Source organism: Leiobunum rupestre, chromosome 1, assembly GCF_980474605.1.
Source record: "Leiobunum rupestre chromosome 1, qqLeiRupe1.1.hap1, whole genome shotgun sequence".
NCBI lineage: Eukaryota > Metazoa > Arthropoda > Arachnida > Opiliones > Sclerosomatidae > Leiobunum > Leiobunum rupestre.
In genome coordinates, this window is record NC_143384.1 from 45,912,237 (window position 1) to 45,928,272 (window position 16,036).

General features: G+C 35.3%; 1 protein-coding gene across 1 annotated transcript; it reads left to right on the plus strand.

Moving 5' to 3' along the window:
* Window positions 1-4,159: 4,159 nt before the first annotated feature.
* Window positions 4,160-12,245, plus strand: LOC149963082 (ficolin-1-like). Its single transcript, XM_090170457.1, has 3 exons — window positions 4,160-4,259; window positions 6,598-6,762; window positions 10,562-12,245. Exons 1-3 carry the CDS (start codon window positions 4,175-4,177, stop codon window positions 10,804-10,806), a joined length of 495 nt encoding a protein of 164 aa, XP_090026583.1. The 5' UTR covers window positions 4,160-4,174; the 3' UTR covers window positions 10,807-12,245.
* Window positions 12,246-16,036: the final 3,791 nt, after the last annotated feature.

A 16,036-nucleotide genomic window follows, 5' to 3' on the forward strand; every position in this document is an offset into this window, starting at 1 on the left:
AGATCCTATTTTTTATGGCTTTTATTTCAATTAAAAGGCATGAAAGTTCCGAAAACCACAGAAATCAATATTTTGAAATGAGTGATCAATCTTTACAAAATCGTAGCAGTCAGGCAGTTAGTCATACATACACATATGAACACATGATCTCATGTGGAAAATTCTGCCTTTATCTGAAAAAAATATTATACTCTTGTGGTGTGTACGGTTTAGGAGATATAACGATAAATGTAGGGAAAAGAGTGATTTGCCGGTCATTTTCCAAGATGGCGGCGAACGCTCACTTCGGACACCAGGAAGGTCAAATCTACATACCTTGAAATTTTCGAATCTTTTTTTCCCGAGGAATTTCCTATAATGCCTGGATTACAGTTCAAGTTAAAGCGTGACTCCCTGCAGTCGTCGACCCCAAAATGTTTAGCCGGTGACTAGAATGTAAAACTCGCTTATCAATGTTTATAAATCTTCAAACACTTAAGACTCGAAAAATACGAATGATCGAACTTGGTAATTGAGCTAGGCTCATTAAGTGTAAGTGATATTTTTGAAATTGGTAAGTGTCTCTCTTGAAACCAATATCGGCAGCGCCTGGGCACATTTTAATGAAAAACATTTAAATGTCTTTGAGCAGTCTCTATGCTTCAATACATTTTGCTTAAACTTTGTAATTACGTTTAAATATACAAGAGGAACGGGAAAAAATTACAAGAATTTAATCATTTTCCAAAAACGTTTTTGGAATTAATTTATATAATCAATGACTAAAATTTAATTTAGCAATACAGTGACCCTAACATTAAACAACATTCTACAGTTTCTTTTTGAATATTTTAATTTCATTCGAAATTGAAGTGATCTTAACATTATCGAACTCTAGAAATTAGAATCAAGCACATAGATTAATTTTCACTATAGTAACCCTAAGATTTAAGCAAAATTTTATGATTGAATTAGGCATAAAATTATTTTACTTTGTCAAAAAAATTACACGGAATAAAGTTTTTCTTTGGGAATAAAGTACTATAGTCACTTAAATCCAGCTTTATTAAAAAATATAATTTCTTTAATTTCAAACATGATATTCTACAACTCCATAGTGCAATTTTGCTTTATTCATTAAAATTTAGTACAGTGATCTATTATTAAAGATAGACAGTAAATTTTAGAAACATTCTTCAATTTGCAAGATAAATAATCTGAAGGCTTGAAAAGTGTTTTTAGTGAAGATACTGGGATGATGGCGGCCGAGAAGCCAAACAATATTACCACCTTTATTAATTTTATATAATTCAGTTTATCCAGCGAGGCACAACCTTAGGCCCAAGTAATTCAGGGACTTTTAATGCCACTAATAGAGATGACCTGGTTAAAATTCGAAGGATGTGGTGGCAAGATCTTTATACCCTAAAGCCAACAGTTCCCTCCACTCACTAATACCATTAACCTTAACAAGAATTTGATAGAAAAAAGAAATCCAAGAACTATGGATAAAACCCCCTTTAATCAGAAGGGAAAAACTCAATGTGGAAGGAGCTTAAACCGTCCAGCCATTATCAATATGATTCCGAAATACGTTTAGAGATATCAAAACTTCTGCCCATTTCATTGATCCGCCTCAACTTCACTTGTTCATCCTTCATTAAAGAAATTTAAAGTTGTAATAAATTGTTGAAAACTACGGATTGTTAAGATTACTCCCGGTGAAGAACTAAGTAAATTAACTTATTTAACCAAACTGTGGTAAAATATTATCCTGTCCTTATAAATATGTTGTAATCACGACCCAGATTTTTAGTCTTGATGATGGCGCAAATCACGCCGAAACTATAGTCGACGTTTTATTTCTGTAAATAAATGTTTTACTTACGCAGAATTATCGTGTATTGATTTCTTATTTATTAATAAATTCCGGTATTTGACGACCTCTTTAAATTTCTCCTGATTTCAATAAACACATTCATTGATAATACCATGAGAACCGGAAAAGACTGAAAGCTATCTTTCTGACTTTTGGTGCTATTGTGATATAGTAACCTCCTTAAATCCTTCACTACTAATCGCCAAATCAACACCATATATAAGGGTAAATATCTCAGAAAAAGGATGAATCGTTCCAACCGAAACGATGGATTTTCAAATAAGTTAAACAGTGCTTTTTTTTGTTCGGACAATTTAAATTTTACGAAAACTACTAAAGGTAGAAATTATAAATTTTTATGTTTAAGTAAATACACCGGGAGACATTGATTGATGAAATTTCGTCGTTTTCTAAAAATAGTTTCACACATCAATTTTGTCAATTGAAAATTTGTAGAGCATCATCTCAAATCTACGAATACCTTTCGTTCGTTAGAAAAAGACATATTTTTCACTGAAAAAAGCGACTTGAAAAATTGACAAGTTGGGCTAGCCAAAATAGACTCGTTTGATCTTGGAAAGCGATAGTAGCACACTTCATTACGAAAGCTTAGCTTACTCATCTAAAATTTCAATCATTATTTTTGTGGCGAACGTTTTTTAGCTTTCAGAAAACTTGGAAAATGATTTTGAAACATAATTCTATGAATTTTTGGTATTTAAATAGAAGTCACATTTGGTTTAATATCATCGAGATCATCAATCTTTCGAATTATGGTTCGTTATTTAAGAGCAGAGCGTACCGAAATTCTACTTTGGAGAAGGTGACCGAAATCCAAGAAGAGTGTGTGAGAGTTTTCAAGTGCGACAACCAAACCGAAGGCAGTCTCTAAATACAGAAAAGTGAGTTGTCAGTGACTTTCGACAGCTTGTGCATCTATAACCTGGATTGGGTCAGCCTTATTTTGACTTTGAGAACACTGATTGATGAGATCATGAGGATTTTCAAAGAAGTAACGACTTCTGCAACTGGCTGCTCAATGCGGTGAATTAGACACCATGTACTCTACACCGACGAATGTTCTTTTTCAGAATATGGACCTTTCAACCATCAAAATAATCGACTATGGCCGGACGAAAACCCTCACAGGGGATTCGAACCTCATCACGAAGTTCAGTTCCAGCGCTCAATTGTTTGGGTTGGCCTTTTAAGAAATCGTCCAGTGTGCTTGCCACAAAATCTCAACGGCCAGAAATATTTGGTTTCAGCAAGATAGTGCTCCACCACATAATCACAGATAGGTGACTGAAATCCTAGATGGACCGAAAGAAATGATCCAGTTCTTTGGTCACCCGCTAGACGTTTTCTGTGGGGTTTTATCAAAAGGGTTTACACAACTCCTATTGATACGAGAGCCAAACTTCGCCGGAGAATTGAAAGTGCTTGTCAAGAAGTAACACCAGAAATGGTAGAACGTGCATTTCATGATATGATTGTCCGAGCTCAAGCATACGTTGCAACCGATGGGGTATAATTAAACCCAATTTGTAAACAATTATTTAACTTGTTTGAAAAAATTATTGTATTTAATAAAACCCGAATACGGTTTTTGAACATGCAATTTATTCTGTTTGTGGCATTTACATTTTATTAAAAGTAGTAGTACAGGTATTCCTGAATTGGAGGTTTTCGTCGTTTCTTGTGATATGTGAATGAGTGCATATCTTTGTTATCTCTTTCCCGGAAGAAACAAGTTTATTTTGGCTTGCCCAACTTGTCAATTTTTCAAGTCACGTATTTTATTGAAAAAAAGATCTTATGACATCGATCCAAAGGCATTCCTAGGTTTTAGATGATGCTCTACAAATTCTCAATTGTCAAAATTGATCTATCACCTAGTGGTAAAAAATTAATTTCTTCTTAAATTGTGAAAATATATTCAGAAAGCGATGAAATTTCTCCAATCAATTTCCCCGCTATGTATTTATTAACCCATAAAAATTTCAAGTTTCTACATTAAGTAGTTTTCGTAAAACATCACTTGTCCGAACATCGAAACACCCTGTATATAGCATTTAAAAAGGTCTTACGTTTCATATTGATTATTTTCTTGTTAGTATTTTGTGTAAAATAAACGTTTTGTGGATAGAAAATATTCCAGATACCTTCAAAGTGAATTAGAACTAAACATTGTCATTCGTCAGTGATTGACTACAATCAATTTTGTTTCACCGTTTTAAAAGGGAATTATGTAATAAACAAATTATAACTCAAACACTTTTTTTTATTTAACAGGTTATTCAGAGAAGAACTGATATGAATGGAAATCAAGAAAATTTCTTTCGGAACTGGCACGATTATAAAACTGGTTTTGGTGATTTGAATGGTGAATTCTGGATAGGTAAGTTCGTTCGAATTTGGATGTTTTTCGTCATCATTCATGAATCGTGCTTAGAAAAAGAAGGCAACTTCCCTGGAGATGGCGATCCAAATAAGTGGTTTAGCCAAGATTTTCTTTGGAAGTAGGGTATGAGGAAGCCAGGGTTGGCACGTTTAAAACAAAATGTTTAAAACTATTGTTTAAAACATGTTTAAAACGACCGTCTTGAAAAAAATAGTTTTTATTTTGAACGTTTTAAACATGTTGTTTTAAACATGTTTTTTTTTAAATAATAAATTATAATTTTTACACCAAAGTCTTTATTGGAATTTTTGAATTTAGGTATTTTTAAACTATAAAATGCAATATAAAAGATAGTAAAACTATACAACAAACTGGTTTGAATAGCACTACGCGCTATACCTAAAAAATATCATTGCTTTTATCATCAACAGTACCTTTTTTGTTAAGGCTTTTGAAAATTGATACTAATTTTGAAGCCTTCTCGTTGCCTAGTCGGTTTCTGAGTTTGGAGTGAACCAATCCATATGATGAAAAAATACGCTCTAGTCCTGCTGAAGACGCTACAGCAGTATGTAGTTGTTTCACGAGTCCTAGCGTGTCGGCTTTAATGTGGCTTTTTAAAGCCACCCACCATGTAAGGGGCTTGACGTCATTGAGAGCATGGTCTTCAAACAAATATTCTTTAAATGGTATTGCACTAGCTTGGTAGCGTATGATATCAGGCATCGTAGATGGATGGAAGCTACGTATATAGTCTAAAGCAATTTCTACTTGCTTATCCGACATCTTTACTCCTTTGAATCTAGGATCAAGCAAATAAGCTACAAAATGAGCTGGAGTGATTGCCATATCGAAACGATAAATACATTTTGCTTCTTCCGTTTCTCCTTGAAATTCGTTTAGCAGATTAATCCACAAATGGGTTGCCTCGCCTATGGGACACGATTCACATTGAACTTTGTCAAGTGCTACTGCAATTATTTTAAGCTTTTTCAAATAGTCTTCAGCATTGTTTTTAAGATTTATGTCAAACACTTAGAAGTTATTGTTTGGTCAATCGCAGATCGATTTTCGCTGCATACTTTCGTCAAAATATGCCAGTTTTTTTATATAGGACTCCAAACAGTCGGCTAAACCGTCCAGCCATTATCTTTCTGATTCTGAAACGTCGCTAGCGGGATATCATCTGATGAATCCGATTCGAAATTACTCCGATCGAGTGCATCGACATTATCGCCAGCGTTCGAAGAAGAATCCGGATTAAAATAACAGTTTTTAAAATGGCTTTTCATTCTTACAACTAGACCCGCGATCTCAGCATTGCATTTCTTACATTTTACTCTAGTTGTTTTGCTTTTCGACGAAGACGACTCGACTACATTGAAAAACACCCATATGGGATCTTTTCGCCTACCAGTAGAACTCATTTCCAAAGGCTTAAAAAGTTAAAACTTAAGGCAGCGAAACAATTTAAATCTTCACAATTTACCTTTCTTTGCCGACTGAAGCTTACCGGTATACCTACTCGTTCAGCCCAACTTCCCAAACTAAATGGCGGTTTTTCTATAACATCGTCCTAACAGTCACGTGTCGTCTTAGGACTTTGGTCCATACGTTTACCGTGGGAGCGAAAACTCCTCTCCGTGCCCATGACTACTAGATTGAAAATCGAGGAATTTTCCGATTTCCGTCGTGTCAAAGTCCGAAGGTAGTTTACTGCGACTCTTGCAAGGGGGGCGGGAGGCAAAAAAATCGAGAGTTCAAATTTTTTAAACTGTTTAAAACACGTTTAAAACAGTATTCGTGCTTGTTTTTTTTTGTTTATCATAAAATACCGTTTTAAACAAATAAAACATGTTTTAAAGAAAAAAACGGTTCTTATGTTTTTTTTTTAAAAAAAAACATTAAATTTGCCAACCCAGGCTCAGGAAGCGCACAATGAAAAACCAAACCGGGTTTGCTAAACCCTGGGCTCTCCCTGAATACGCCACTGATCCGCATAACAAATCGCTACCATTGCCTTATCACTCGGAATATGAAAATCACAACGGAAAATATTCATACATCCTTCAAATCTGACTGCCGGGAAGCATGCTTCTCTTAATAAAACTAAAAAACATTGAAATTTCCAATGAGGAATGCGCAAATATCTAGTGATTATTGCTTATAAAGTACTTATTAGGAAAGTAAAAAATTTATATTATTTCGGGCAATATGTAAGTTTTTACCGAATGTAGCGGAATACGTTTTTCGCTAATCCACTAATCTATTGTATGACGGCACTGCCAGTATAGTCACGCAAATAAAGTACTATTATTATTTACTTTACTATTAGGAAATGACGTGATTTTCGCCTTGTCGAATGAAGGCCCGACTACTTTGAGAGTGGATATCGAGGATTTTGAAGGAGTGAAACGATACGCCCACTACAACACATTCCAAGTGTCCACCGAAAGGGACAAGTATAAACTTCTGGTCGGCGAATACAGTGGAGATGCTGGTCCGTTTAATGGAAGTCATTCTAAAATAACGCCAAAAGTTTAAGTTAATAAGAACCCCTGCTGAACTGCAATAGTAAGAATGATAAAACTTGCGAAAAGTGACCAAAAAATTTAGGCCCTAAATGAATTTAATTTCTTAGGGTTTAGCTTTTTTGCCCCTTATACTTTATGGATTTACATGTAGCTTCTGATTTCGGTGGGTTAGTCGCAGAACAGATTAACTGCATGGTAGTGATGAGCACCAAATAGGGTAAAACCGGTCTATCGTCGAAATTTTGGCTATTATCTATACTATATAATTGGTTTTTGATTCGAAAATATATTTCGTCGTACTTTCGCGTCATTATTTCATTCTAGTGAAGCCCTGTTGGTCATGTTTTGTTTTCTATAATTTCGTTTAGGATTTATATTTTTGGCACATTAACACATGTTTTATCAAAAAAAAACATGACTATTCGAAATATATTTGATTATTCTATTTGGATCATTGGTATTTCAAAACCGTCATGACAAGCGATATTTTATTAACGGGTAATCTTATAACCATTCTTCGTAAGTTTGATTTTGAAAATAAAATGAAGTGGCTATTTGGGCCGACATTTTCGGGCCATTAGCACCCAGACTAAATGGGCCGACATTTTCAGCCCATTTAGCTTTCGACGAAAATATTTCTAATTGCGCCCAAAATTTCGGCCCATTTAGCTACATGACTGAGGCCAGCTAATTTGGCCGACAATTTTAAAATTTTTAAATTCCGGCCCAAATAGGAATTTATTAAAAGATGGTTATTTGGGCCAACATTTTCTGAAATTTGAAATTTCGGCCCATTTAGCAATGCTAATTGGGGCGGCTATTTGGGCCAAAAAATTGAGAGCTACCACCGGTTTTAAAAACCATTTCCGGCAAGTCTGGCTTTACAAGTTTAAACACCCAAATTTTCCACATTTATTTCATCATCTTTATTTCATCTTTAATCAGTGGCGCACCAGGGGGAAGGGGTATTTGTACTTTATGATTTTAAGATCACGCCTTCCAAGTTTGAACACCCAAATTTTCCACATTTGTTTCATGACGTCATATCTCCTGACCCGTCTCAAAGATAAAAATTTACCAATGCGAGGGAAGATAGCGACAAATGTAAGCTGTGGCCTTTGTGGGGTGAATCAAATCGAAGAGAGAGGGAGTTACATACAAGGGAAAAGGGGAGATATTCGAATACCAAATGTTAGCCGTGAAGAAACGATTCGAGCGAAGGCTCCAATGATTATGAACTCAAATTACCAAAAACAAGATGTCACGAACATTTTGTTCACGCAATCCCGCTGATGTGTTAGGTACACAGTCCGACTTAAAACATTCACCCCGCTTAACAATTCGTACCAGAAAGATTCCTACAACATACATAATCACAACCCGATATAAAACATTAAATTAGTATCAAAATTCGCACCTGAAAGCCTTCAACAGTAAGATTTACAGAATATTTCTTAAGTTACTAAAAACAGAAGATCGTTTACAGAAAAATACAGCATGCGTTTGTAAATTTTAAGTTAATATTACAGAATTACAAGGGGGGTTTCCATGTCAACCCCCTTAGGCCTACCTTAGACTGTACTAAATTTCCGCCACTTCTCGACCCCCTCTTAATATTCACATACTTTGACCACCCCTTGAAGAATTTCTGGCTACGCCACTGAATAACTAAATAAATAAAGGTGACAGACAATCGAGCGTTATTTACCTATTCAAGAAACTTTTGCTACCTGAAATCACATTCCCTTCTCTATTGTCTGTTGTCTAACGGTGTCAACAGTATCACAGAAAGTGCGCTCCTCTCATTGTGAACGGTTTTTGCCATTCTTAGAAAAAGCGTGAACCGAATATGAGAGGATCGTCAATTTCACCTCTCAAAAACTACTGTAAGGTCAAAGCCGGATTACTAAATAAGCCGACTAGGCCTGGGCCTAGGGCACCAAGCCTATAAGGGACACCAAAAAGGTCCGTAAAAATTAGAAGCACAAAACGTTTATCATTCTCTTTTCACGATAGTTAAAGCTCCCAGCATAAGTCTTATGCTCCCAGCAGAAATGGTACTTTCCATCCATTTGTGAAAGGGGCATCAAAACTAGCTTACCCACAAAGTCTTAATTGGGCCCTGAGTAAGCCAATAAGCTCGCGAGCCATTATGGCTTGACACCTGTTGGCTCGGCTCGGCTCGGCCAAAAAAAAGCTCGCTGCTCGAAAGTGACTTACTGATGTGTGGGCACACTGACTTAAGCTCGCTCGCTCGAAAGTGAGTTTATTACTAATTTATGATTTATGCTTGCTGGTCAAATAGAACATGGGCAACGAAATAATAATATCACCTTCTTGGCGAACTTGTTTTATTCAAAAACTAGGGGTCCACTGGTCCATACGACCAGTTTATTAATTCCACCTAATCATAAAAATTCAGCTTGGACCAGTTTAATAATTCGGGTTTCCTACTAATTTTGATTTATAAAAAAACGCTTGGTGAAACCTCTCATCTACATTAATAAGCCTAATTAATACGACAAGATTTGCCCTGGGTGTGACTATATTTCGGCTGATATAGGAATTTTAATATCTGGAATAATTTAGCAATTTTTGATATAACGAGGAAATAGGAGGTTACATTCGAACTGTGATTATTTACATTACTGTTGAAGGCTTTCAGGTGCGAATTTTGATACAAATTATTGTTTTATATCGGGTTGTGATTATTTATGTTGTTGGAATCTTTCTGGTACGAATTGTTAAGCGGGGTGAATGTTTTAAGTCGGACTGTGTACCTAACACATCAGCGGGATTGCGTGAACAAAATGTTCGTGACATCTTGTTTTTGGTAATTTGAGTTCAAAATCATTGGAGCCTACGCTCGAATCGTTTCTTCACGGCTAACATTTGGTATTCGAATATCTCCCCTTTTCCCTTGTATGTAACTCCCTCTCTCTCCGATTTGATTCACCCCACAAAGGCCACAGCTTACATTTGTCGCTATCTTCCCTCGCATTGGTAAATTTTTATCTTTGAGACGGGTCAGGAGATATAACGTCATGAAACAAATGTGGAAACTTTTGGTGTTCAAACTTAGAAGGCGCGATCTAAAAACAATAAAATACAAATATCATCTCCCCTGGTGCGCCACTGATTAAAGAGCTCGCAAAATGGGCATTTATGAACATGAAATAAATGTGGAAAATTTGGGTGTTCAAACTTGTAAAGCCAGACTCTCCGGAAATGGTTTTTGAAACCGGTGGTAGCTCCCAATTTTTTTGGACCAAATAGACGCCCCAATTAGCATTGCTAAATTGGCCGAAATTTCAAATTTCAGAAAATGTTGGCCCAAATAACAATCTTTTAATAAATTCCTATTTGGGCCGGAATTTACAAATTTTAAAATTGTCGAACAAATTAGCTGGCCTCAGTCATGTAGCTAAATGGGCCGAAATTTTGGTCCCAATTAGAAATATTTTCGTCGAAAGCTAAATGGGCCGAAAATGTTGGCCCAAATAGCTTCGGCCAAAATAAAAAGGGGTCTTGCCCAACTTTTTAATATGTTGCTTTTATGTCACTAGATAATGCTTTATTAGTATATTTTTCGCACGAGCGATTTACAGACGCGCTAGAAAAACCTATATTCCACGAGACTGCAGCGCGCGCTTGTAGACTTTTAAAAGTAAAAGGCTCTGACGTTAGAGCGACATTTTAACAAGAAGGTCACGTTACTTTACAAAAATTAATATTGATTAATTTAAAATTGTTTGACGTTTTTAGGAGATTCATTGTCTTATCACAACCAGAAGGTTTTCCACACCTTCGATAACACAGACCACAACGACTGCGTCCAAAAGTATAAAGGCGGTTGGTGGTATTTCACCTGTCACGAATCTAATTTAAACGGTCTGTATTTGAGGGGAATTCACACTAGTTTCGCCGACGGAGTTAACTGGAAGCATTTAAGAGGCTATCATTATTCCTATAAGACTGTCGAAATGAAAGTACGAACATTAAGTGGATAGTAATTGTATAATAAGCAGTTCACCAGGATAAGAATATTCAACTTTGAATAGCGTAAAAAAGGGAGGCGGCGAATAAAAAAGAGTGAGATTTGTGGTTGTCTCGTAGATTTGTGGCTGTGACGTCATATTTAGTTTCTGTTCCATTGATTTGAGAATATAATTGAAAGATCACTTCTAAGATGTTTAGAGCATGAAGCCCGTCGCGCACTGAACGGTTTTTCATCCAAGCAACTGTTGCTCGAGGGGCTAACCACTCTTAGAAAGTCTGTACACCGATTACGCCGGATTACGCTTAGATTAGCACTGAAAAAGGCAGGGACTTCAAAGATTACGCGTAATCCCATTAGTACAGTCAAAGGTACGGCTCTGTACACCGATTACGCGGAGTGGTCAGCCCCTCGCTGTTGCTGATAATATATATCGCGCGTTATATAAAATAAAAATACACTAGTGCTGGTGGCATGCAGCTGTTCTGACGAACGGCGGTTTCGTACCAACTTCAACTTCGTTAAACATTTTGACGCTTCTCACGCCTTCGAGCTCTGATGTCAAAACATTCGATCTCTTTCTATCCTATTAGATTACCTATCAGCTTCTTCTTGCTATGGCTAGAACAATGAATTTCGAACCGAAATTAATAACCGACGACAGCGTCAACCTAAAGAAATGTTTTGTCAGTGTGCGACGGGCTTTATAGACGATCTGATGTATTTAATTTAATTTTTTTTTAATTTTCATGTACTGCCTGACGTTTTCTCGCCCATTTATCTTTACCTTGCATGATAGGCAGCGCTAGGGTACGAGGTGGAGTTTTAATAAAATTTTATCTTTAGAGGAATTGCAACAGATTTAGCTTATTACGTTACAATTTAAATGACGTACCTCGTTTGTTTAAGTTCGTCTACGACGAAACGGCAGTTGAATACTCTTATCGTGATGCACTCTTGCTAGTATACAGGGTGTTTTTTGGTACGGACAAGAAATTTATTTCAAAAACTATTATAGCTAGATATCTGACATTTTTATGTTGGAGTGAGTATACCGGGGGACACATTTCAGTGAAATTTCGTCGAATTCTGTAAATGTTTTACAAAATTTTCCATAACCTATTTTTCTCCACTAGGTGCTAGATCACAAAGATTAATGAGCATGTTGTAGAGCAAGTGTGCAATCGACAAGAACTGTAAGTTTATTTTAGCTTGAGCAGTTTTTAAGTTTTCCAAGTTGTGTTTATTGTTAAATATTGCTCTTCTTCTATCGAACCTAAGATATTCTTAAGTTTTCAATGACGCTCTACAACTTTATCAAATGTTGACATTTTTTATTTAGCACCTAGTCGTGAAAAATGTTTCTTAAAATTGTGTAAAACATAAACAAAATTCGACGAAATTCCCGGTATAAGAACTCCACCATAAAGTTTCCGATTTCAAGCTATAATAGTTTTTGAAATAAATCGCTAGTCCGAACAAACAACCTTGTATAGTATGTTAATAAATAGGTTTTTTTCAAATAAAAAAGAAATAGTTTAATGTTCATTTTGATCTGTATTACAACGATCTATTGTTGCATATGTTATTATAAAAATTATTGTTGTTCTATTTCTGATTGTGCTACTTACAGTGCACAATGTTTTGAAGAGACCACATTTTGTAAAAAAAATTCAATGATAATTAGATTCAAACATTAATAAGAGATATATTTCTAGAAAAGGAGTAGGAGTGACGTAGTTTAAAGATTATAAAGATGTGCCCCCTAGCGACGAGGTTGGGTTCCTTTAAGCGCCATGCTTCCAACCGATTCCCAGATAGCAGTTGGGTTATTCGAACCGAGAAAATAATTGTGATAAATCAGGTACCAGATCATCTTCATTTACCTTCAGATATGATTAGATCAGTTGATATGGGTCAAAATGTTTAAGGTAGTTTAAGCCCGAAACTAATCTGAATTCATTGTAAGCTGACAAACCAAAGGTCAACCGATTTCAAATTCCTTGTAGTAATCGATTTTTACACCTAAATCTACTAAATTTCTTTCGAAATTTTATGGTTAATATTAATTTTTTTCACAAGACAATTTTTCGACTAACTTTTCCATTAAATGAACATTATAAGATGAAATATAGATATCTTAAAATTACGACCTGACCTGAATAACCTCGACGGTTTGCCGTTGGAAGGACCACTGCTGCTGCATTCGATAGCTCTTACAATGTTAGTGACGTTAATATTGGGCACTGTATCTTCAAGACAATCTTCAAGTAGTTTTAGGGTCTGAAAAGGTCATTTTTGTCTGACGGAGTCGCTCAGCAATGGAGCACTTTGATCCCATCGATAAAATTTTCTTCAATACCCTTAGACGGACCGCGGACCAAAAGCATATACGGCTCATGAGAACCAAGTTCGGGTGTGGGATTTCATTCGCAGGGTTGCAATGAGAAAAAGTGCGCTAAGTTCAGGTGTGCTAGGTTGACTGGAGTGAGTGCCCATGCGCAAATAGTGCGATTTGCTTCCTTTGACCAATAAGAACAACGGTGCAAAGTTTGGGTGCACAGGGTTGAACGGTGGGGACGCCTATAGCGATACAGATATATTGTACAATTTTATATTTGAAAAATCAGTGGGGCCCTGCAAGGATACATGTTTCAAGCCAACCACATTCGCAGGATACGGATATGAATAATTATATCGTAAGACATTAAATATGTTACATTTATCGATAGAGCATTACCAGCCCTCGGTAGCCTAATAAGATTTTGATGACAAACGGCAGGAACTTGGGCAATGCCCATATTTGTGATTTTGTGTAACTCTAGGAAACTGATAGGATTATAATTTAGAAATGTGGATGAAACCTAAATGTCTCACAATCAGTGCCACAACACGTGAGCAGTACCTATTTTTTATTTTCTGTTTTGGCACCGAGGGCCCTAACTCTCTAACCGATAAGGTTAGAGGTCGGGGATGGTTAACTTTTATTCAATAGATAAAGTTCTCAAAATTATTCGTAAAACGTTTTGATCAAGTAATTTATATTTCTGTATTATCCGATTAATTTTTTGATACATTTGTAAAATTAATCGGAAGAACGACGTTTTTTTCGATAAAAAGCTAAAATTTAACGAATAATACATATTTTTTAATCATTTTCCGAAATATTAACCGTTAAATTTCTTTGTTTACATTTTTTTTCCCAAAAAAATCAATTTAATCATGGATAATGATTAACCGTTACCGACCTCTAATGCTGGTGAATAATAAATCAATCGGCCGGAAAAGTCAATCAAGGCTCTAATCCGGGCCAGTTTAATGATTAGTGACTATTTGTGTTAAAGTACAGGGTGATAGTGTTGTTTTTGCGATAGCGCTCATTTTTGGGAATTAGTAGTGAGCTTATTAATTAAATGTACAGGGTGATTGAAATATTCGTAATTAATGGTTGGATTGATTAATAAATCAATGTGATGGATTTGAGATATTGTACTTAATATACATGGTGTTTAAGAAAAAGGTCAATTTCGACACTATTCCTCTTGGGATATTAAAGTACGAGTTTGAAGTTAATGTACAAGGTGATAAATTTGTTAAAAATTAAGTTTAGTGATAAGATCAACTAAATGCATCGGGGGATTGCATGTCCTCAAATGTCCGTGACATCTTTCAGTTCTTACATAATTTTCCGCGCGTTTACACTCCGGGTTACATTCTTACAGCAATCTTCAAAGCATTATGTACAAAAGTGCAACGGTAAGTATTTCCAAGAAAGTGTTTGGTTTAAGAGATAATGTAAGGCTTCAAACTATTTTCATAATTCCCTACTCCGGGAAAAGGTAGAAATATTACAGAAGGAAAGTTGAAGGAGCGTGATTTTTCTTCCGAAAATCACTATGTAAACAGTGTTTTTATCGCAAATACTTTGCTAACCTATAAATATAATTTTGGTATTTCGAAAGCATGCCTTTTTTGATAAAAGAAAGGGCAAATTACAAATGCCGGGCACTATTAGAGACGAAATGTAGTCTGCGGGAGAAAATTACTGGTAGCTCTCTCCCTTTCATGATTCTTTCGGTTGAAATTTTGTGTAGGTTAATTACTAGTTTGACTACACTAAAAGAGTAACGTAAAAGAAACCTTAAAAGAAGAAGGTCCAGTTAATATTCCATTATAACATATGTAATAGGAATTTTTCAACGAAATTAGCATGCGAATAGAGAACAACTACATTTCAGAATAAATGAAGTTCCGACTTGGCAACCATTTCCGATACAACTCAACATTTTTATAACCATTAGAAGTAGATAAATCCATAATATAAACTGACCTTTTAGATTCTTAGGCTATACAGTCTCATCAACCAGAGCAGGGAACAACGATTTCTATTTTATCAATATGTTAGCACGCTCTGTTGATTTGTGTATTTTAGTTGTCGTGCACGATTCAATATTAGGAATTCTCTGCGATTTCCATAAAAATAGCGTATCGTTGTGTTGTGATTTCTAAAACCAGATATCTCCGGTGCGTTTTGATAACTTTATAAACTAAGAGAGAGCAAACAATTTAAGTGCTATTTCTTGTAAGCATATTGTTTATCTAAGCGTTGATTAAGGCAAAAAGTTCCAGAATTATTCTGTCCTTTCAAAGTTAGAAAGTCTTATGTTAATAAATGTTGAATACTTTAAGAAGGAGTTTAAATCTACAAAATGTGCTTTATTTTTTCAGCATAGCCAGAAAATTACGCTATAAAGAATTTTATTTAATGTGAGCTTATTGACGGGTTATGATTTCAGTGATGTGGATTTTGAAAACGCCTATAATTCCTCGCACGTTTTTCGGTGTGACAAAGTAAATTTTTAACAAAATTTGTTTAAGCAAATAGATAGTATAACATAATAAGCATAATATTAATAATTAATTAGTATTAATCGCTCTTCAATTTCATCTATGGTTGTTCATGCCAAATAATTTAAAACCCAAAATAAAATAATAACACAAAATATTTCTTTGAAAAACCTGAAATTTTCATTATAATATTAAAAACCAGATTTAACCCCCAAATCCTTGAATTTATTGATTTTTGAGGAGTGACGAAGTGGACAAATTGACTGACAGCTGTAATTTTTCTTTAACAGAATATAGAAATCAAACAACCTCCTATAAAATAAGTTTCATTAGACAGACTATAATGTGAGCTGTCATTTGTAAAAAATCGACTAAAGGAGTAATGAGGTGAAAAC